General features: G+C 49.7%; 9 protein-coding genes across 9 annotated transcripts; 5 read left to right on the top strand and 4 right to left on the bottom strand.

Moving 5' to 3' along the window:
* The first annotated feature begins 128 nt into the window (after window positions 1-128).
* Window positions 129-3,910, top strand: PSV08DRAFT_408295 (Frag1/DRAM/Sfk1 family-domain-containing protein). The gene is made up of 12 exons (XM_014219801.1): window positions 129-246; window positions 302-347; window positions 398-428; window positions 490-529; window positions 581-677; window positions 730-1,062; window positions 1,112-1,238; window positions 1,319-1,354; window positions 1,406-1,490; window positions 1,539-1,584; window positions 1,629-3,445; window positions 3,533-3,910. The coding sequence occupies exons 1-12, from the start codon at window positions 211-213 to the stop codon at window positions 3,689-3,691; spliced, it is 2,853 nt and encodes a 950-aa protein (XP_014075276.1). The 5' UTR covers window positions 129-210; the 3' UTR covers window positions 3,692-3,910.
* Window positions 3,911-4,378: 468 nt separating this feature from the next.
* Window positions 4,379-6,075, bottom strand: PSV08DRAFT_32232 (eIF3 subunit 6 N terminal domain-containing protein). Its single transcript, XM_014219803.2, has 3 exons — window positions 5,485-6,075; window positions 4,827-5,422; window positions 4,379-4,759 (listed from the first exon to the last, which is right to left on the bottom strand). The coding sequence occupies exons 1-3, from the start codon at window positions 5,983-5,985 to the stop codon at window positions 4,546-4,548; spliced, it is 1,311 nt and encodes a 436-aa protein (XP_014075278.1). The 5' UTR covers window positions 5,986-6,075; the 3' UTR covers window positions 4,379-4,545.
* Window positions 6,076-6,176: 101 nt separating this feature from the next.
* PSV08DRAFT_360357 (mitochondrial large subunit ribosomal protein-domain-containing protein) lies at window positions 6,177-7,134 on the top strand. Its single transcript, XM_066092992.1, has 2 exons — window positions 6,177-6,377; window positions 6,432-7,134. Exons 1-2 carry the CDS (start codon window positions 6,266-6,268, stop codon window positions 6,971-6,973), a joined length of 654 nt encoding a protein of 217 aa, XP_065949656.1. The 5' UTR covers window positions 6,177-6,265; the 3' UTR covers window positions 6,974-7,134.
* A 2,845-nt stretch (window positions 7,135-9,979) lies between these two features.
* Window positions 9,980-11,970, top strand: PSV08DRAFT_386888 (uncharacterized protein; the record flags this gene model as incomplete). The annotated part of the gene is made up of 6 exons (XM_014219806.2): window positions 9,980-10,020; window positions 10,073-10,101; window positions 10,149-10,931; window positions 10,989-11,477; window positions 11,529-11,632; window positions 11,682-11,970. 6 exons carry the CDS (start codon window positions 9,980-9,982, stop codon window positions 11,943-11,945), a joined length of 1,710 nt encoding a protein of 569 aa, XP_014075281.1. The 3' UTR covers window positions 11,946-11,970.
* Window positions 11,971-12,755: 785 nt separating this feature from the next.
* PSV08DRAFT_408292 (general substrate transporter) lies at window positions 12,756-14,643 on the bottom strand (the record flags this gene model as incomplete). The annotated part of the gene is made up of 5 exons (XM_014219807.1): window positions 12,756-13,001; window positions 13,056-13,471; window positions 13,521-14,038; window positions 14,098-14,473; window positions 14,535-14,643. 5 exons carry the CDS (start codon window positions 14,641-14,643, stop codon window positions 12,756-12,758), a joined length of 1,665 nt encoding a protein of 554 aa, XP_014075282.1.
* Window positions 14,644-16,954: 2,311 nt separating this feature from the next.
* PSV08DRAFT_279415 (beta-lactamase-like protein) lies at window positions 16,955-17,984 on the bottom strand. Its single transcript, XM_014219808.2, has 3 exons — window positions 17,827-17,984; window positions 17,764-17,776; window positions 16,955-17,717 (listed from the first exon to the last, which is right to left on the bottom strand). Exons 1-3 carry the CDS (start codon window positions 17,959-17,961, stop codon window positions 16,981-16,983), a joined length of 885 nt encoding a protein of 294 aa, XP_014075283.2. The 5' UTR covers window positions 17,962-17,984; the 3' UTR covers window positions 16,955-16,980.
* A 110-nt stretch (window positions 17,985-18,094) lies between these two features.
* On the top strand, window positions 18,095-19,053 carry PSV08DRAFT_279406 (putative N6-adenine methyltransferase-domain-containing protein). Its single transcript, XM_014219809.2, has 4 exons — window positions 18,095-18,142; window positions 18,190-18,469; window positions 18,529-18,715; window positions 18,771-19,053. The coding sequence occupies exons 1-4, from the start codon at window positions 18,108-18,110 to the stop codon at window positions 18,992-18,994; spliced, it is 726 nt and encodes a 241-aa protein (XP_014075284.1). The 5' UTR covers window positions 18,095-18,107; the 3' UTR covers window positions 18,995-19,053.
* A 150-nt stretch (window positions 19,054-19,203) lies between these two features.
* On the top strand, window positions 19,204-20,109 carry PSV08DRAFT_279402 (HIT-like domain-containing protein). The gene is made up of 3 exons (XM_014219810.2): window positions 19,204-19,300; window positions 19,353-19,435; window positions 19,512-20,109. The coding sequence occupies exons 1-3, from the start codon at window positions 19,261-19,263 to the stop codon at window positions 19,794-19,796; spliced, it is 408 nt and encodes a 135-aa protein (XP_014075285.1). The 5' UTR covers window positions 19,204-19,260; the 3' UTR covers window positions 19,797-20,109.
* Window positions 19,805-20,947, bottom strand: PSV08DRAFT_279385 (ClpP/crotonase-like domain-containing protein). The gene is made up of 2 exons (XM_014219811.2): window positions 20,516-20,947; window positions 19,805-20,461 (listed from the first exon to the last, which is right to left on the bottom strand). The coding sequence occupies exons 1-2, from the start codon at window positions 20,836-20,838 to the stop codon at window positions 19,891-19,893; spliced, it is 894 nt and encodes a 297-aa protein (XP_014075286.1). The 5' UTR covers window positions 20,839-20,947; the 3' UTR covers window positions 19,805-19,890.
* Window positions 20,948-21,083: the final 136 nt, after the last annotated feature.

Here is a 21,083-nt window from a genome sequence, read left to right as displayed (position 1 = left end):
AAAGTTGGCCGGGCCAGAAAACTACTAGGCTAGAGTTGCTCCCGCATATAGCGCCTTGGCCTGTGGAGCGCGGACCCTGGCCTTACTACGTACCAACTTCAGGAGACTGCCATCTTGGACAGTTCATCACGCCATTCTCCACGCTCTTTTGCTTCTTTTCCTTGTTTTCAATGCTGGAGGGTTATTGACGGGCCATCCAACCGCTGCATCATGGTCAAGGACAAGGACGGCGACACCGTCGCAACGGTACGCAATGGCATATCTGGCACTCCCGGAACCTCCGCATGCTCATTCCATACAGTTCAATGGAAAATGGATATCCTATTCGCATACCGCCATGGCCTACAGTTCGTCCATCACATCTCTCCATATACGCTTGTGCTCAAATGAATTCTAGGCGCCTTTGTCGGAGCCCTCGTAGTCGGAATGTACGCGAATTGCTCCACCACCACCACTCACACCCCACGCGACCGGGCTAAACAATCATAGAGGGCTACACTACCACAAGATTGTACAGAATGAATTCTACGTCAGTCATTGTGCTATGTTGTTTCCAGAGCCATATTGACAATCTTCCTAGGGCTACCCAGATGAGTGGTTTCCCTCCGTGTCTGCGACCATCGGCGACCGCTACCCAGAACGCTCCGTCTTCATGCTCTTCATTGCTCTTACATCCGGTATATCACCTGGGATAGCTGCTACGGAGCCAGGTTAACCAAAAAAAAATAGGTCCTCGATTCGCACTCGTCGGTCTCTGGTATGTCTTGACTCGTCGTCCGAACTCGTCCCTCCCCAAGTTCATTGCTGGGGTCGGTATCTTCCGAACATTGACCTGCGGAGGATGGACATATGTGACCTCTACCGATGATCATGACTGGCACGACATCTTCATGATCTCGTATCTTGTCGCAACCCTGCCATGGACCATAGGCTGTCTCGCGCTTAGTCCCCAGAATGCTACTGCTATCAAGTACAGAAAGATTTTTGCCGGTAGTTTCTTCGCGACACTTGTGCCGCTGATTTACTTCTTCATCCAGCACAAAGTTCACCACGTTGCTGGAGGTACGTATTTTTTGTTCATCTCATACACCCCATACTTACCTATTTACAGCGTACACCATCTATGCTTTCTTCGAATGGTCCCTAGTCTTGCTCGATGTAGCCTTTGATGCTGTCACAATGATTGAGTTCCAGCACTTTGAGATTGTAATAAAAGACGTACGAGGTCTATCTCGCGTGTATGTCCCACGTCTCCCGAAATAGATAGACTCTCAAATCTATTTTTATTTGACCACTCTCTGATCCACTCTTTTTGTAGTGCCGGCTCCAAGTCCCTCTCCGATGCTGTCCAAGAGTAAGTTTTTTGTATGCAAGAAATGCATTAACTTCTCTGACTTTTTAATAGGAAAAACCAAGAGATTGGTGCAATATTCTCCGGCGCCTTCTCCTGGTCAGGACTCATTTACGCAGCTGCAGATGTCTACAATGGAGTACGTTGAATCGAGAGATTGATGCATACATGACTGATCATTATTCAGTTTGTCTTCTGGTCCATGTTGACTTCGCTCGGCGTGTGTGTGTGGTGTATGTTCCCCATCCCTCAATAGCGACAATTCGCTAATGAACAGACTTCCCTCTCTGGCACATGGGCATTTCCGGCTATGAGGCCTTGGTCATGTGCACTGTTACACCCTTCTTCCTCGGCATCAAGCCCATCCGCTACCTTGTCACGCGTTACGTGTGGTTCTTCCACCTGCTTTCGCTTTCCGGGCTCCTCGCCTTCCTGACCACGACGCCTGTGAACCGACTTTTCGCCGTTGGCTTTGGCCTGTCCATGTCATGTCTGGCATGGTCGGCCACCTTCTTTGCAGAAAGGTCACAACCGCACCGTCTCGAAGGGCGTATCACTGCGTTCTCCATTGGCCTTATAGCCTCGAGCGTTGCCAAGTTTGCTTTCTGGACAAACAACCCCATCTGGCCAATCATGCATGAGGAAAACGGGGGCTGGAACAAGACTGGTCTTGTAGTCGCCTTTATCGCTATTCTTATATCAACACGATCGACCGCAAGCGCTGGCGCTGATATACCAGCTCAGGGTCCCACCAAAGGATCCTCGGTCTTTGCCAGTTTCGGTCTTGGTGGAGTACTCTTCGCCATGCACTCTTTACTGTCCGATTCAAGTACCATGATCTCCTGGGTATGGGAAGGATACCCTGTTCGCGGACCCCTGGCCGTCCCTCACGGTACACTGACCCTGTTTGCTATGGGTGTTGGACTTATGATTGGATTGTTCGCGCCAAACCTTTCGCGGTCATGGGCCTTTTATGGTGTCGGCTCGATTGGTGCTGCCTTCTTGACCACTACTAGCCACTGGACGGGATTCTATGGTGCTCTTGTCCTGGCTACATACACCATGGCAGCAGCACCCATCCTCATTTCACACGCCGCTCGTCACGCACCAGGTCGCACCTTTGGCCTTGCCTTTTTGGTATACAACTTTATGGTACTTTTCCACGTCTGGGTCGTCGCATATGCCTTTGTTCCTGGCGGCCCTCTTGTCCGCGAACACACTGACTGGGTTATGACATGCATGATGCTTCAGATTGGCGCAGGTGTCTTCAGCGTCTCTGCGCAGCCACCAGTGCTCAAGAGCTACAAAGGCAAGGCTGTCATCACTGCAGCCGCCAGCCGACAGCGTTCATACTACATGTACATCCTCGGTGTTCTGGAGATTATCGCTGTTGCAGTTGCATACCTACGTTTCCCGTCTTACGACTACAAGCCGTACCACCCAGAGACTAAGTCCATCACAGCCGGTATCTGGACGATCCATTTCTCTCTAGACAACGACATGTGGTCATCCGAGCACCGCATGCGCGATCTAATTAAAGAGCTCGAGCTCGACGTCATCGGTCTACTCGAGAGCGACCTGCAGCGCATCATCATGGGCAACCGTGACTCGACGCAATTCCTCGCCGAGGACCTAGGCATGTACGTCGACTTTGGCCCCGGCCCCAACAAGCACACATGGGGCTCCGCTCTCCTCTCCAAGTTCCCCATTGTAAACAGCACACACCACCTCCTCCCCTCGCCCGTAGGCGAACTCGCGCCCGCCATTGAAGCCACAATCGACGCCTATGGCGAAATGATTGACATTTTCGTCTTCCACTCCGGCCAGGAAGAAGACCCAGAGGACCGCCGCTTGCAATCCGAGTACCTGGCCGAGCGCATGAAGGCCACGCCGCGCCCGGCCATCTTGCTTTCGTACCTCGTCATCAAGCCTGGAGAGGGTAACTACAATACCTACGTTGGCGAGAAGAGCGGCATGAAGGATATTGACCCGAGCGATTGGGATCGCTGGTGCGAGTACATTCTCTACAAGGGGCTCAAGAGGACGGGGTATGCCCGTGTCTCTAGACATACGATTACGGATACCGAGTTGCAGGTATGTTTTTTTTCTTTTTCCCTCTTTCCCTTTCTCTCTCTCTCTCTCTTTGAAAATTAGTTGCTAATACATGGTGTGTTCACACAGGTTGGTAAATTCGTAGTTGGTGAACCCGAGAATCCCAGCAATGAGCTTGTGCATGAGTCGCAGGTCCCGGCTGGATTGAGGTTCCCGGATTTGTTCAAGGGAGAGGGTGTTAGGGGCCATAGGTATCATGTTTTCAATGAGCCGAGGTACTTTGCTTGATGAGTCGGACGAAGAAAGGAAAGGGAAAAGAGGTTGATGAGGGGAAAAAAAGTGCGTCGGTTAAGAAGAGTGTAAGCCGGGGGTGTGGTAGTGGGGGTTGTTGGAGGTCAAGTCTGGTACTGTATAGACTTGTGTATAAGTAGTAAAGTTTTTCTTATGTATTGGGGAATCGGATGTGAAGAAGAAGAAGAAGAAGACAAAAAAAATCATCAGTCACAGCATCAAATTCTCTCGTTTCTCCTCATCGTCCACTTTTCAATCTTACTCTTTTGAAAAAAGTTGTATATCCAACTGTACTCGCCCTTGTCTGTATTTCATACTATACAGCGCTCTAAGTGCCTCCTCCATTGTGTCCCACCACCACAGCCACAAGAAAAACGAGAAAAAAGATACAAGTGAAAAGAAAGAAAGGGAGGGGGGGGAGCCATCGAAAAAAATACCCTTTCTTTTTTTGAGGGGGGGGGGGGGAAACAATAAGACGCCAGTTCCCTGATGCAATCAAGTACGTGAGTCACATACATAAAAACGTTGCCCCTCCCCTCCCCTTCTCACGCGCTCCCTGTTCGCAAAAAGCCTTAAATAAACCGGGATCCCATGATTTTCTTCTTTCCTTTCCTTTCCTTTCCTTCCTTTCCGCCCAAAACACAATCATAGAATCATGGGCAATTCATCCTCGTGCTTGTTCATCGTCGTCAATCTCCCCGTCCCCCCACCTCACCTCACCTCACCGTGTCATCTGCCTCCCCACAAGCTGTTCATATACACAAACACACACACACACTCCTCCATTTAACTTGCCATGAACAAGAGAATCCACAAGGATTTTTTTTTCTTTTGCAAAGGAAGATTGGAGCTCATTTGGCAACGGCAGCGCTGAGGACCTGGGTCCTGAAGAAACCGCCCTTTGTTCGCTCGATGACTTGTTGGTAGACTGATTGTGGGGGGTGGTTCATAACGACTGTGCCGGCCTGGTAGTCGATCTTTGCATCTACGCGCGTATCGCGGATGAGGTTGACGATCCACTTCTCACCCTCGTCCTGGGAGAGGCCGAGACGTGTTGAGAGGTCCCTGCAAAAGAAAAAAAACAAACTATTAGCAAAAGTTCTAGCGTCCAAAGGAACTTCCATAAACTTACTTGATATCAATTCTCTGATGAATCTTGCAATAGCTCTCAGAAATCAAATGCCTGGCCGCATCTACAAATTGGTCTGCCGCACCCAATAGGAAAAAGTCGTTCTTGAGAATCTCCTCGGTCTCACTGAGTTTCTTTTGGGCCTCCTCAAAGTCAAAGTCAATGTACAAGGCCTTGATGAAGTCCGTGACAGGGTCGCTGTACTCGTAGCCTTCTTGACGTACGATCCTAATCAGATCCTTGAGCTGCTTCTGGTACTGGTTCGAGTTCCTGCCGCGGTTGCGGCCGGTGATGACGGCAGCAGCGAGGTAGCGCAGGATCCAGGGGCAGTTTGTCTGAATGGTGTTGATGTATGCGGGAGAGAAGAACATGTCGGTGAGGGTTTCGCGCGAGGTTTCGTGGTTGAAGAGGGGGAAGAGCGACCAGTGGATCAACCAGGTGCGGTGCTGCAATTGTGCGAGGGGGTTGTTGAAGAGGCGTGTGTCGATAATCTCCTTGAGCTTGTTGATCTCCTCCATGGCCGAGTCCCAGTTGACGGACAGAATCTCACAGGCGAGCTTACCCCACGTGGCTTCACGCTCCTTGTCACCGTCGGTGGTCTGGAAGAGGCATGTTAGCAAGGCGTGATACAGAGCGAGTACGTTTGTAGGCGGAGATATACCAGAACTCTGAATCGGTAGAGCAGCTCTGCGGCATGTGGGTAGACACCGCACGAGTACTGGAACTGACCAAACTCGAGCAGCTGATTGACCATTTCCATGTCGACGCCGTGGCTTTCCTTGAGGTAGGCCAAGTTTTGCTGCTTGTCACTCCTCAGGTTGGTAACGACGTTCTCGTCATCCAAAAGACCGCTGATCTTGCTGGTGGCCTCCTCGAGCTGGTCGCGCTTCTGCAGAACCTCCTCGCGCTTTTTCTTGTACTCGTCAGACATGTCGGAGAGGCCGTGGACGTCCTGGTGCAGTTGGCCGACGAAATCGGTCATGTTTGTGGGCTTGAGAAGTTCGAGGAGCAGCTTCTTCTGCTCGACTGTCTGTTCGGCCTCTTCATCGCTCGAGAAGTTGAGGAGCGGGTAGATGAGGTGGCGGTCGAGGTTGGGCATAAGCTTGGGGAGGAGCGAGTATTGTTCGGCGATGCTGGCGCCGGCTGCCGCTGAGTCCGCCATGGTGGGCGATTGTTGTCGTCGTGGTCGGCGGCGGGGGAGTGGGAGAGGGTGAAGGGAGGGGCGGTGGTGGGCGCGAAATTCGTCTTGTCGGCGGGTGGCGGTGGTGGGGGTTGGGATAATGAAAAACGACTGTGCGCAAGCGAGGACCCCTGTACGCTAAACTTGTGGTGTTGAGCCGCAATTCACGCCTCAAGCCCGCATCGTCATTCTCCCCGCCGCATATTCCCATGCCTGGCTGTTCTTTTCCTTACAGGAGACTGTTCGATTATATTATATCACAATGCCTCGTATACAGTATCTTGTTCCTCTGCTGAGGCCATTGGCTGTTCCACGAGTAATCGCATCCCGACAATGCCTGCGCTTCTCCACTGCAAGTTCATGGCAAGCTGAGCGTCAGTTGTTCACTTTCACGCTAGACTATGCGCATATCCACTGACCATTAGCAGAGCCTCCGCCAAATGCTAAGCCAATAACCAATCCCTCCCTCCCGCCAAACGCCTCATCTCAACACCCATCAACACCCCAACAAGCCCAGCGCGCCGCCGACCTCGCAGCAGCAGAATCCCTTACAGAAGGTGACAGTGCGCAACCACCAGAGCCCAAGCCTGTCCTACCCTCCAAACATCCCCGCGCCGACATCAAGCCCAAAGACGCCGCCACCGCGCCCTCACTACAACAGCCCAAGTCCCCCAAGAAACAAAAGACATCGCCCACCCAAAAGATCTCTCTGCCATCCCCCAAGTACCACGTTTCTCGATCAATAAACAAGAATCTGCCCATATACACCGACTACAAGCGCGGCGGCAATCTGCATCTGACTACCATACGCAAGATCACGGGCGATTTGTCCGCTCTGAGAGACGAACTGAGGGTCTTCCTCAACAAGAAGAATGAGGATGTCAAGATTAACAGTCTGACGAGCCACGTTATTGTCAAGGGTCATCATACTAGTCAGATTGCTGAGTTCCTAAAGGCTAGGGGGTTCTAGACTGGACGGCTGAACCAAGTATAAAGGGCCCATGTGTTGGATGCGGAGAGGGACGATTGGAAAAAAATGAATAGGAAACAATGTCAGGGTTTTCTTATGTATTTACTTTGTATCATGTGTATAAAACTACTACGACCACTGGGAACTGGCATCACGCATTTCTATGTATTCGGTGGACTATGAGTGGTGAAGAATATGTTTTGTCAGCAAACTGACCTTGTTTGACAAACGTCTATTTTTTTTTTTCAAATTTCACGGAGACATGGAGATTTGGACGCTAGGACGTTTACAAGGTATACACCAAATCATCTTCATCTGGTAAATTAAGCACATGCATTTGCAACTACGCTTTCCCCAAACCATTCAAACTTTGTATAGTACTTCTACCACAGTGCTTACATCATGATGGCCTGTGTTTGGCTTGCATGCCAACTCTACATTTAAGATCTGCCATCGTCCATGCCCACTGGAGCAATGCCGAAGCCACCAGAGTCGGTAGCAAACGCGTGACTACTATCCCCCGCCCATGAGCCACTTTGTATCCAATCTGCTTTACACTTTGCGTACATGCTTTACGTACTCTTGCATCATGAGTCATTGGCTTATCATGTCCCAGATACGCGTAGCGCAATAATTTCTCTGATATCCACTCTTGTATCGTCGTCCTTGGATATCTCCACCATGCCGCTTTAGTCTTTCTTTACCGTCGGAAAAAAGTTTAGCACGTCGAGGCCCTGGCGGCATCGGGGTGCAGCGCTCGTATCCATGCCGGATACGGTAAGATGTGTTTGTAAGTAGAATCCTTGTAGCATTCGACGTCAGTTGTAGTCGAGTCTCAACAATGTGCTGCTTATTCGCCGGCTTTTGCGGGACAAAACAAGCCAGTCTTTGACAACACATACGTACCCATATATAGCAGCAATATCGAGGACGCGTCCCTGCTCGGCTATTGGTTTTCAACGGCGCTTCGCGGACATGGCCTGCTTTGCTCCCACAGGATAGAGAGACCTTGAAACTTTTAACTAACAAAAGTTTTCAAGACCTTTCAGACGTTCGACATCTTTAGGTGAGGACAAACATCACCCTGCCTTCATATCATTCTGGTCGAGGTCGTACATACACTGCTGAGGGAGAGCTCAATACGAAGCGCATACAAGGGCGGATTGAGATGAGGACATGATGGGAGGATTCCCCAGCGACCGAGGGTATGTGAGTCGACAATGAGTACGGTGATACCAAAGAGCTCTCGTCCACTCAGAATAGACCGGTGTCCTTGCCGATAGGTGCGTATGTGGCGCTAGTAACATCAAAATCTCCCAAAGAAGACATTTCGAATCTTTTCATCCTTTGATATCCCAGAGACGAAATTTCGGTTTTTTTCTTAAACAAACATTGCCGCGTCGAGAGAACGTATCTTTCCAACAAGGGCTTCACCGGAATTGGACGCTTTACCGTCACCTAGCATGCCACTGATTGCTGACCTGAACCAGAATATGTCAGCTGGAACAGCCAACCATCCAGAATAATTCCACCATGGGGTTGTTTTCGTTGTAGACGGAACGCTGCTTCTGAATGCGCTTGTTGTGGCTTGAAGTAGCAGAATAAACATAGGTGCTCTCACAGCGGGCTCAACGAACTTCTCTGGCCTCAGGAGCATGGCCCTTTTGTCTCGGTCTCTAGCCAGTCTCGCATCTTGTCAGGTTGAGGTGTGGGGTTTACGGCTCTAGGCGATTTCATATAGAAAGACTGAAGTTCTAGAGGCTCAAACAAAGTTGAATACACGAGGGCATGAAGGACTGCATGGATGAGCGCAGTGAATTGATTAGTAGGTATAAGATGCGACACAACAGCAATTCGGTGGCCAAGGCGCCGAGTTACTGGCTCCTGCACTGGTCACGAAGTTTGGCACTATCTGAGCCACGTTTAGCGAAACCACAAAGACACGAGAGACCGATATCACCCTCACAAAAGCCATGCTATTATGCTCCACATTTTGCCGATTTGCCCAGTATAGCTGCTGAAAAAGCATGGTGAATGATATTAAAGACTCTTCGTATGATTAGATCATCCGCGCGTCCAAATTCTATAAAAAATATTTCTCGATACGAATCAGTCTATTGGGACTAGGAGCATTCTGGCTACGTCAGCGATTTCGGCCCACAGGGTGCCAACACTGGGACCCTGGAACATCGAGTGCGGGCTCTTCCTTTAAAGTACGGAGTTGGGTTGCTACACGTAATGATGAAGCTTGAGGATTATATAGGCTGGCAGTGGGAGTGAGTGGCGGCCGAGCTTGTAGAGCTCTGGCAGCTGTGACTGGCTTCGGGAATTTGGCCCGTAGCAAGCTTCATCCAGCAAGGATTAACAGCACAAGCGCGTGAATATCGGATGTGCCGCAACTTCCAGTAAATCTGAAGTTATAAACAATCATTGCGTGAGCGCGGCTCGATGACTACACACTCTCGAGGCCCCGACGCGAATAAAGGACGTTGCGACTTGAGCGTAATCTGCAGGATTAATGTGCCGTGTATCAAACGAGTGCCTCCGCGGCTTCCTTTGCAACACGTCAGTGGGTAAGGAATCTTATTCGACAAATGACTAATATAATCGAAGCCACACTCGATAGGTAACGATCTCGTCTCGATACTGCTATTGGGCTCTAGGATATACCTTTTTGGAACTGACAAGCCACATCTAAGCGCCCTTTTTCGTCGCTCCCATTTGCCCCCCCAGGCGGCTTCCAATGTCAGTCCCTTGGTGATCTTTCGAGCAAAGTCGGTGAAGTACATAGGCAACCCCAATACACACATATCACACAACCACGGTACGGATCCCCGCAATCAGCCACCATCTGGAATTTTGGAGATTGTTATTTTGGAACTGCAATTTGATTTGAGTGGCACCATGGACCCCGCTGACACTGCGACAGGTACACCAAGATTCGATTAGTAGCTCCCAGTATCCACGTATGGGGTAAAGTCTTGTTGGAGCTTTTACATTCGATGCATGCTGACTTGGTGCAGTAAATACCGCTCTAGGAGTGGCTGGTTAGTAATAATCCCAATCTGGTGGTCACAAAGAATGCTGACCGGGACAAAGTCTTACATGTCGAGCACGCCGTGTCAAGTGTAAGTACACGACACAAACTGTTCATCTGCGCTTACACGAACCTCAGGCGACGAAACTCATCCAACATGCAAGGCCTGTAGCAAGAAAAACCGGCCCTGTCAATGGGAGGAACCGCACACCAAGTTCAAGGACTATCGGCCTGGTGGAGCTTCATCAAGCAAGTTTGCTACGGGCGGCACGGACGATGAAAATGAGGTCAGAGACAATATGGACGGGGGGGACGGCGAGGATGGAGAAGACGAAGATGAAGAGATGGATGGTGCCCACAGTATTGGTGAAAGAAGTCGCAGCCAGTCCATCTCGCAGAGAAACATCCGGAAAAACAGTCAGACCGACGGGGTACTAGACAGCCCATACTCCAGCGCGCCTTCCACATCAGCCCAGGGATTTCCAGTTCCGCCATACTATGTCAACAAGGCGGAGAATACGAGGGGCCATGTGTCGATGGAGACCTTCCTGGGGCAGGAGAGCCAAATGGACCAACACCCCGTAGGCACCGCAGGCCATGCAGCAGAACACATTCCTCTGACCCACGAAGAGGCTCTCTTGGTCCATCATTATACCGAACACATTGGCCGCTGGCTCGATTGTACAGACGCAACCAACCAATTCACTCTTGGAGTGCCCGGAAAAATCACTCTTTGTTCCGTCCTTCGTCATGCCGTCATTGCACTCGCTGCTCGTCACTCTCGAAACGACTCTATTGCAGACGCGGCCTATCAGCGCTGCATCTCGCTATTGATCTTGCGGCTGAACGAGGAGGCTGCAAGCCATGATGAGACCCTTCTATGTGCCATTGTCATACTGCACTTCTATGAGCAGCTCAGCGGTAAGCTTGCACGATGCTCTTTACGTATGCCGTCTATCTTCTAACTTTTTTACTTAGTTCCCTCGAGTATAGGGTTAGAAGACGAACAACATCTGGCCGGTTGTTCGGCCATCATCCGCTCCTCACAAGGACACCATTTCGTAGACCCTTCAGCACCCACTCTGCGCGAAGCTGCCTTCTGGGTGTACGTAAGACAGTGCATACATAAAGCCACTATCAATCAACAACCGCTCGATATCGATTTCTCATTGCAGTTACATCCAACACCCAGCTCAATGCGAGATGCACATCCACTGGCACGGCTAAGGTTGGAAACGGCTTGGTCCAACCAAATGGCATGGAACCTTGCGCGTGTCGTCAACTTCTGCTTTGATGGAAACGAGGTATATGGCGATATGCGTTCTAGGATACAATACTGGGGAGAGCTGTGGGAGCTTGTTCACACATGGATGCGGGACAGGCCAGCCGGCTTCAATCCCATCTATCAAGGCCCTACTGATGACAGCGGCTCGTTCCCCAACACCTGGTTTACAGCGGATTGGCATGGTAAGATTATTCAAACTCCCTCTCTTATCGTTTCGCGTACTAATCCATCAGCGGTTTCATTCTGTTACTACCATTTTGCTTGCATCATGTTACTCCGGTTCAGGCCACACTCAGATTCGGTAGCTCATGATGGCCATCAACTATCTGAAACAGACGTAAATCTTTCCGTCTTTCATGTACAAGACTGACTGCTGACTTCTATAGCACCAAATCCTGTCGCATGCTCAAGCCATCTGCGGAGCGACTAAAAGCTCAAAAGAAGCAGTGCCACTGGCAATTGCAGTTCGCCACACTGTTTTTATTTGGGGCCCGCTTGTGTCAAGCGAGAAACAGAGGGAGGAAATAATTGAGATTTTGGCCGACTTTGAAAGAGACCACGTCTGGCCAACGACCTGGTTGATCAATGCACTGAAAAGCCAGTGGGACATGTCCGGTGCTTCGACTGCCATTTCTCCAATGGAACAATAGAAAAAATACTTTTTATCAAAGGCCTCACTCCGTCGTTTCCGATATATGCTGGACGGTTTCTTGTGATAGGTGTGGCCGCGCTTAGCTCATGCCTTGCCATTGACCACTAAACAATAGCTGCTCCTACTAATCTTTGAGAAAAATAACTTGACGTACCAAGTGCAGACACTCGTTGATGTAAAAGGCAAATACTCAGGTGATGCAGTACAATACCTCAAACCCGATGTCCATGATCTTACCGTATGACTGGTATAGCATGTCTGTCCCCAACAATTCCGATGGCTAGCGCTACCCCCCACTCACCCTTGCTACACCCAAGGCAGAACATACCACCGCTGACCTCTGATGTCATTAGCCGTAACCGATGAGCATGTTTTCCAAAAGTCCCTCGCAATGCGCCACGTATCGCCGGGCATTCATCCCCGCAAACACCCACCAATCAGATAGTAGATGACCCTCTCTCACAAGAGAATCACGTGCAAACATAGCTAGTGAAGTAACCTTTTGTATGCCACTTGTCAGGTCCCACACAGACCTTCCGTCTTGATGTGACCCAAGCATCGGAATCGTATGATTATTGGTTCTTTATAGACGTGCGGGATCTCTTGGGCATGGAAAAGCGGCACAAGACTTTCGGTGAAATGGGCCGAGTGCTATCCCGACTGACGGGAACTTTGATATGAGATCGCGGCGACAGGCATCAGCATCATATGTGGATGAAACATACGTCATGTGTCTTAAAAATCCACAAAAATCATTAACATTATCTTCGTAATAGCTGACTGTATCTAGAAAATGGTCATCTGCTGCCTAGGGATTTGCAGCAGGTGTATGCCGATTCTTGCCTTCGACTATCTCACGCATGATACGTGCTTTTCGCTGCTCCTCCGCCTCACTGCTGACATCGTGGAACACTTGGTCCATCTCCTCTAGCGTCTTACCAGACGTCTCCGGGATAACAAAGAATGTGAATAGGAATGCGAGGAGACAGAAGACAGCGAAGAAAGTGTAGGCGCCGTAACCGGTGTTCTGGACGAGAGGCGGAGTAATGAGACCCTGAATCGCGCGTTAGTGGCTTATCCTTGTATCGCTGAGCAAGTTGCTACTTACAATGACAAAGTTGTTGAACCAGTTGGAGCATGTCGACAAGGCGACGCCCTTTGCGCGAAGTGAAGAAGGGAAGATTTCAGACGGCATAGCCCATGGTACGGGACCCCAGGTGGCACCAAAGCTGAACATGTAGAAAAAGAGGAAGGCGACGGCGACCCAGCCTTCGGTCGAGTAATCAGCCCATCGGCCACCAAACTTTCCTACCATGACCGCTATTATGAGATGACAGATGAACATGAGCGCGGCACCACTTAGGAGCAGAGGTCGGCGTCCAAAGCGATCCATGGTCCATAGACTTGTCGCAACACCCACGAGCTGTGTGCAGTTGATGATGCCGGAGAGAAGGAGCTGCATTTCGTAGTCTTGGCCAAGAGTCTTGAAAAGAGAGGGCGAGTAGTAGATGAGTGCGTTGATACCTGATATTCCGTCAGTGACGTTCTTTGTGTAATGTGGGGCTATACATACCGACGAACTGTTGGAAAAACATGATGCCAACACCAACAACAGTTCGCCTCCAGCACCCGTGCCTGAAGCAGTCGAGCCACGATTGAATCTCAAGTTTGAATTCGTCCATGCGTGTATTTCCTTGTAAGTCGGGATGTCTTTCCACATTCACCTCGCGGTTGAAAGCAACTTCGGCACGGATCTCGCACCATTCTTGGAATACACGGGTGTCGTTGGTAGGGAGTTTGCGGAGTTTCCCAAGGACTTGAAGGGCTTCATCATCGCGGCCTTTGCTGGCTAACCAACGAGGTGAAAAGGGAAGGAAAACGATGCCAGCGCCTAGGATCAGACCTGGAATCATTTGAATGAGGAAAGGAAGGCGCCATGCCCATTCTCCGGCCATGTAACGGGTACCATATGTTGTCCAGAAGGCGACTACGATACCGAGAACGATGCTGAACTCCTGCAAAACGAGAAGGGCGCCTCGGATCTCTGGAGGAGCGATTTCTGAGATGTAGAGTGGAGCGATGGTCGCAAGTCTGTACCCAGTTAGATTTCGCCCTAGAGATAACAGCATATTAACGTGGTTTCAACTTACGCTCCAATACCCATTCCTCCAACCAATCGTCCCACCGTCAACATAGCATAACCCATAGCTGCAGTCTGCAAAATACTTCCAATCGTAAAAACAATGACCGCGACGACAATGGAGTATTTCCTGGATAGCTTGTCGGCAATCCATCCGGCAAACAGCGCACCGATAAGAGCACCAAGTTCCAGCATAGCAGTCATCAATCCCTTCCAGAATCCCGCGCCTGAAGCATCGTCCGAAACGCGAGGGAAACGACCGAGAAATTGGTCCATGACAAGCGTTACGGAGATGACACCCTGGTCGTATCCGAAGAGAAGGCCTCCAATGGTGGCGAATGCTGCGCACATGGCGACATATGGATTGGTAAAGAGACCACTGAATCCTGAATGGGATCAGATACCATCACGGGAATTTGCTGTGAGTGGTTTGGTGGAGATGCATACCTGCCGGTCCATACGGTTCTCTAGCTATCGGTCCATCTCTACTGGCACAAGAGACCATGGTCTCTTGTTGCTCTTGTGGGACGCTTTTGACCGAGTCCTCTCTACCCATGTTGGTTTCGATGGAGTTCCTGCTACTTGTGTGGATCTCGTCAGATAGAATTGAACAAAATCTCGAGTGAGGAGAGTAGAAGGAGAGAATGTCGGTCAGCCTTTATGTACACACTGAGTAATTCGCTAGATCTCGCGTTAGATCTTTCAAGGTGGATCCACAACACCTGTCTGCCAACGCTAGTGGCAGGCCTATTATCGCTTTTGTTGCAACAGGCATCCGATAACGTTCTGATTGCAGCGGTGTCGAGGTCAAGACGGCCACTAGAAAGTTCGGTGTTCACGTGCGGTTTAGGTGGTTGGGAGCCACATTCTTTGGTCCTATTACCTGCTCTGATCGTCGGTTTCCAGGTGTGCGTACGCAGGGGTCACTTTTGTTGACGCAAACATCGGGCGTGCGTTCAGAGGCTTGCTCGAAGTTTCTGTGGACCCCCAGTCCGAGACTGGCCGATCTACTTTGCTATGGATCGTGAGAATCGATAGCAAAGACACAACGAATGCCCTGATGTTCTTGACTCGCTTGGAACTCGCGTGATATTTACCGCTAAATTCTGCTATTGGTAGATTTCGCTCGTGTCTGTAGCGCCTCATTGGTGCTTCTGTCACCTTGGTGTGCTTGTTTCCACGTCTACAGATACCCCTGAGACCAGTAGAAGTACCCAGAAACCCCAGATGACGAACATGACGCCTCAGCCGTTACCCCACAACCCCAGAATAAGGTTCGCCTCGTGCCGCGCTGTGCGTGTGTCCAGTAGGACAGGATTCTTTTCTAATTTATTCATCTTGGGGGAAATATTGCCGGCTGGAGTGGAGGTTACGGCGAAAATTGCTCGCTGGGGTCTGGATGGGTGCACATCGAGCGCTGCGCTAAGCCATATACAGTGGAGATGGCAAGTCCCCCCGATCAGTGGGCCGCGAAGTGGGACACTATCGTCGCGAAATAGTAACTTGAACCGCTGTCGTGTACCGAGTGAGTAAAGCTGATTAAAGCATGTGCAAGTCAACTGTAATAGAATATCACCAAAAGAATCACCCAGTGCATTCAAAAACAAGACCTATTTCTAAGTCTAGGTTGTAATTTACAAAGTGCGTTCTAGTCTGAATAGTCCATAACCTAAGTAGGCGTCTCATTATACATCACACCACTCCATTCAAAGTAAACCGCCTATTGCCAAGGAAGTCACAAAGTGGAACCATCATGGGTTTTCTCCACATCTATGGGATTCTGCAAAGCCATGTGACTCCAGGTTTGATCTCATAGCGGTCTGTCCGTGACTTTTGCTATGCTAGGCTACGTGGCCTCCAAGGAGATCGCGATCCAGGAACACTTGGCTTCGCAATGTAGAGAAGATATTGGGAAAACGTGCAACTACGTCGGATCAATTACTATAGTCTCAATGCGATTAGCCGATAAAAGCGGAGTCGTAGTGTGAAGAGGGCTTATCTATGGAAGAAATAGTGTAACAGTCAAATGCACACTTGTAACTACAGTTTTTGGGTCTGCTTTCCAAGGTAGTATGTCTCAGAAAGCTCAAGGCACTTTGACTCGTAACTCAATCACGCAGCTTTGGATGTGCCAGTCCACTGATAATATCCACTCAAGTTGTGATAGACAATTGCCAACTGTGGTTGTACATTATTTGATGCCGTTGAGTCGTATTCTGTCTAATAATACCAACGCTCAGACGACTAAAATAGCTTCCCATGGAGAAATTTGGAGAACCAGTTTCTTAGGGTACAGAATTGACCACCTTCGCCTAGCTCTACAACGATTATATGCCAGTCTTCTTATGGACATGGTCGGCGTCGATACGATATCTAAAACCCGCGGATATAGCTTTTGCAATTTTTTAAAAGAGCTCAAGTAAAAGCTATTTTGGGAGAGGTCACTGCTTTGTTGAATTTATTGGCACAAAGCCGTTCGCTATACAACTTATGATTATTTCTCGTTAGTCAGGAGGCAAAAAATAACCCAAGTACCATCTACTCGCTGCCCGTCAGTACAACCAAGAAAGCATCACAGGAGCAAAAAAAGGCAAAAAGAAAGACGCCCCCATTGGGGGCATTGTACGATGTGGTTATGCGACATTGACAAGATTCGAACTTGCGAGGCCGAAGCCATTAGATGACATGAATGAGTAATTCAAGTCTAACCCATTAACCACTCTGGCACAATGTCAGATGATTCGATGGAAGTTTGAGAAATCCAATCAAATATAATTGCGTTCAAAGTCCAGGGGTAGCTGTACAAGCGTGGCACTTTTGGCGGGGCACACTCAACCCCACTTCGCAGGGCGCCTAACATAAGCTTTCAATCCACAAACATTGTATTGATTGCTTAGAGGCTAGACTTTCCATTCAACGACCAGGTCTTGTCGCCAGTAACCTTCCCTTCCTGCTTCAACTTGTTCAAGATCTGCAATATGCCCCTCTCTGCCGGTTCCCAGAGACTTTTAGGATAATCCTTGTATATCACCTTGACAATGTCCATCGACGATAACCCCAACCCACTCTCATCTGCTGCCAACACATCCAGGACCTGCTGCTCACGCTGCTTGCGATGGCCAATGTACTCTTTGATTTTTGCTGGACCATCATCGATAACAGGGCCGTGACCTGGGTATGCGCGACCGCCAAACTGCTTTGACATTCCGTCGAGACTGTTTATGTATGTCGCTAGATCCTCGAATACTGCTGTGCCCTGTCCCAACACATTGTCGGCTGTGAACATGGCATCTTCTTCCTCCAGCACAAAAGCCATGTGGTCGATGGTGTGTCCAGGACAGAAGAATGCACGCAACGTCGCGCCCTCGGTCTCAAACTTTTGTCCATCGGTTATGGGGAGCCAGTCGTTGTGCGGATCTTTTTTGAAAACCTTGGTGTTAGGAGCGTGCTCGAGGAGATCAGGGACTCCTTGGATATGATCAGGATGCCAATGTGTCAAGAGTACCTTTTCGATTGCAATGTTCTCCTTTGAGAGCAGCGACTTGATGGACGCGATCCACTCGGGTTTGCCTTCGCCCGTGTCGATGAGGAATCGTGATGCACCTCGACCGACGACATAAGTATTCGTACCTATACTAATCAACATGAATCTCGCAATGAAACTTGATGCGCAAACCTTGTAAAGTGAACTTGGAGTCTGTCAGTGTATGTTGTTGCCTTGCGATGCGACACTGCTTACCTTGCCCGGGTTACCACCAAGCACTCTAATCACCCGATCACTCAACTTCTCGATCTCAGGCAGAGGTACTAGTGCATCAACCATCTTTGAATATAGTCTAAGTGAACTGAAATGTGTAAGTCGCTGGCGTAACATGGTCACTCCATACCTCAGGTGTCGGGTCAAGCACACTTACCGAGGCTCGCTTATCGGGGGTGGGGGTGGGTTCAGGTGTTTGCGACTAAGTATCCAGATCCACATGCAATTATTTGCCGCTGCAGTTTTGACCACAAGGGATTAGTATGGTACCGATGATTGAAGACGACGACGATATTCCGTGAGTATTCTTGTCGCAGATGATGACGTACATACTAATCAAACAAGACAGCTTTCGGGCGACGCCCTAGCAGCGCTTCAACAATTTTACGGCGAGCGGGATGAACGCGCAAAGCAGTTTGAAGATCTGAAAGCCAAGGCTGAAGATGACTTTGATGGAAAGCTGTCAATGGACGTATTCACAGAAGATTGGAACGCAAGTCAGTTCTGGTACAGTGACGGGACTGCCACAATTCTTGCGAAGCAACTTCTCGATGGCGCTACCGATGAGACGAGAATCGCAGTTGTATCAGCACCCAGCGCTTTCATACAGCTGAAGAACCTGATAGTAAGTTTTTTAACGAACAAACTAAAAAAAACCCACGAGCTGTGTTGACGATCGCACAGAACTCAGGCGAAGTCCAATGTCGGCCGCAGATCAAACTCCTCGAATTTGATGAACGCTTCGCGGTCTTCAAAGAGTTTATCCGATACGACTTTGAGAAAGCGATCCAGCTACCGCCTGAACTCAAAGGCTCGTTCGATGCAATCATTTGCGACCCGCCATTTCTGAGTCAAGACTGCCAGACTAAAGGTAAATCCTCACATTTCCCAAAAATTCAGCACACAACCCAGTTAACAGGACATAGCTGCTCTCACTGTACGATGGCTGGCCAAGTCATGGTCACAAGATTCGCTTCGTCTCATTGTCTGTACTGGAGAGCGCATGGAGAGTTTGGTCACCGAGAAACTCTATGGAAAAGTAGGATTGAAGACTACAGACTATGAGATTGTGCACGCAAAAGGTTTGAGCAACGAGTTCAGGTGCTATTCCAACTTTGAGTGCGAAACATGGAAATGGAAATCATCATGACATGCAGGGTTGCCGTAATTCCAAATCTTAGCTAGAATATCAGACGACTATACCAACACCCAATCTACTATTACCAAGTAAGCTTTCGTCAAAACCTGGCGATACATTGCACAAGCAAGGCGAAATTGGCAGGCCAAAGAGCTACCCCACCACGTACCCCTCGGTCAACCCCACTTCGCCCTGAAGCTCAGCCCTGCGCCGACATCCAGAACTCCCGAACCAACCCACGCACTAACCAACCAACATCGCAATTCACGAGTACCACAATGTCTTCTGCTGCATGCATATTTTGCAAGATCATCAAGGGTAGGTCTAACTTGTCACTAGTGCATTGTGACATACTAACAAGCTCCCATAGGCGAGATCCCTTCGATGAAGATCTTCGAGAGCGACAAGACACTTGCATTCCTCGACATTGGCCCATTGAGCAGGGGACACAGTGTACGTCTCTTTCTAAACTTGATCTCCCATGCTATTAAGAAGGAATAAACACAACTAACACACGGCTTCACCTTAGCTCATCATTCCCAAGCACCACGGCGCAAAGCTGCACGATATACCCGACGACCAGCTGTCTGAAGTCCTAGCCGTCACTAAGCGCATTGCTATTGCACAAGATCTCAAAGACTACAATATTCTACAAAACAATGGCCGCATTGCTCATCAGGAGGTAGATCACGTGCATTTCCATTTGATTCCCAAGCCGAATCAGGAGGAGGGATTGACAGTTGGATGGCCGACGAAGCCAGCGGACAAGACTGAATTGGCCAAGTTACTGGATGAGATCAAGAGCAAGATGTAGAGAGTATTCGATATAACGACGAGAACAATTCATTAGAAATGAAAAACATGGCCAATTTGAACAAGTGCATTTTGGAAACTTTGTAGAAGCTTTTTTACTCGCCCTTGAACACAGGTTTCCGCTTCTCTCTGAAAGCAAGAAGAGCTTCGTCGCGATCCTTAGTCCTGACCACACGGTCATACGCAGCATTCTCAGCCTTCTCGCCCAACGCACAGCCCTCGACCGCCGCCAGCGCAGCCCTGATGGCAATTGGCCCGCCCTCGCAAATGTTCATTGCCAAATTGATTGCCTCTTCCAAAACCTTCTTCCTTGCAGCTCCTTCCTCTTTCGCAACCTCTGGGGTAACTTCTACCAACCGGTCGCATAACCCCAGGAAGTAGGCTTCAGGTGCTGCGACTCGTCGCCCAGTCAATATCATGTCGCGGGCGCGCGAGAGGCCAATGACTGCAGGGAGACGATAAGTGCCTCCTGCGCCCGGTAGGATCGCAAGGCGGGTTTCAGGCAGGGCGACTGTAGTCGTCGAACCAAAGACGCGCATATGTGTCGTAAGTGCCAATTCGAGACCGCCGCCAAACGCCGGTGCTGCAAGAGCAGAGATGGTAGGAATAGGCAATTGCGAAATCGATGTGAATGTTCCTCGTAGCGATGCGAGGAAGTTTGCTGTCCTGCAGCTACTTGTTAGCAGCTATTCGCATACTTTTAGCTAAGATCTGACATACTCTTCCTGAGTAAATGTAGCTCGTTCTTTCAAATCTGCGCCTGCGCAGAAACTCGAGTCGACATCGCTGGCCAGGATCAATGCCCGCGTTGGCCCATTGTCTCCCTCGTCGTGGATGCTATTGACCTGATGGCTCAGTTCCGCGAGCAACTGCCTGGAAATTGCATTGCGCGCTGCGGGTCGATTCAAGGAGAGAATTCGTATGCTTCCGCAATGGGGCGCGGGGATGTTTTTGACATTGATGGCTGGGGTTTGTGCAGTTGCGAACGTGCGGGTTTGAATGGCGCGGTATAAGATGCGGGGCGCGGGGCGGAGGAATGACATTTTGAGCGGTAACAGGAAGGTTTGTGGGTTATCTTGGGTGTGGTAATGGGTTACATTAAAGCTATAGCGATCTAGTCCAAAGTTACGGCTACGGCATCAGCTGGGTTGCGGTTTGGTGACTTCATTGTCATGGACCGCGGTTAGCCGAGGCGGTTTCTTGCTGTGGATAACGACAGGGATGGTTGCTTCTTTACTATAGCAACACAATTTAGGCAACCAATTGGCAAATTCTCATAAAACGCTGT

This window comes from Bipolaris maydis, assembly GCF_028858645.1.
Source record: "Bipolaris maydis strain C4 unplaced genomic scaffold PSV08scaffold_3, whole genome shotgun sequence".
In the NCBI taxonomy this organism is placed as follows: Eukaryota; Fungi; Ascomycota; class Dothideomycetes; order Pleosporales; family Pleosporaceae; genus Bipolaris; species Bipolaris maydis.
This window is presented reverse-complemented; position numbering and strand designations above follow the sequence as displayed.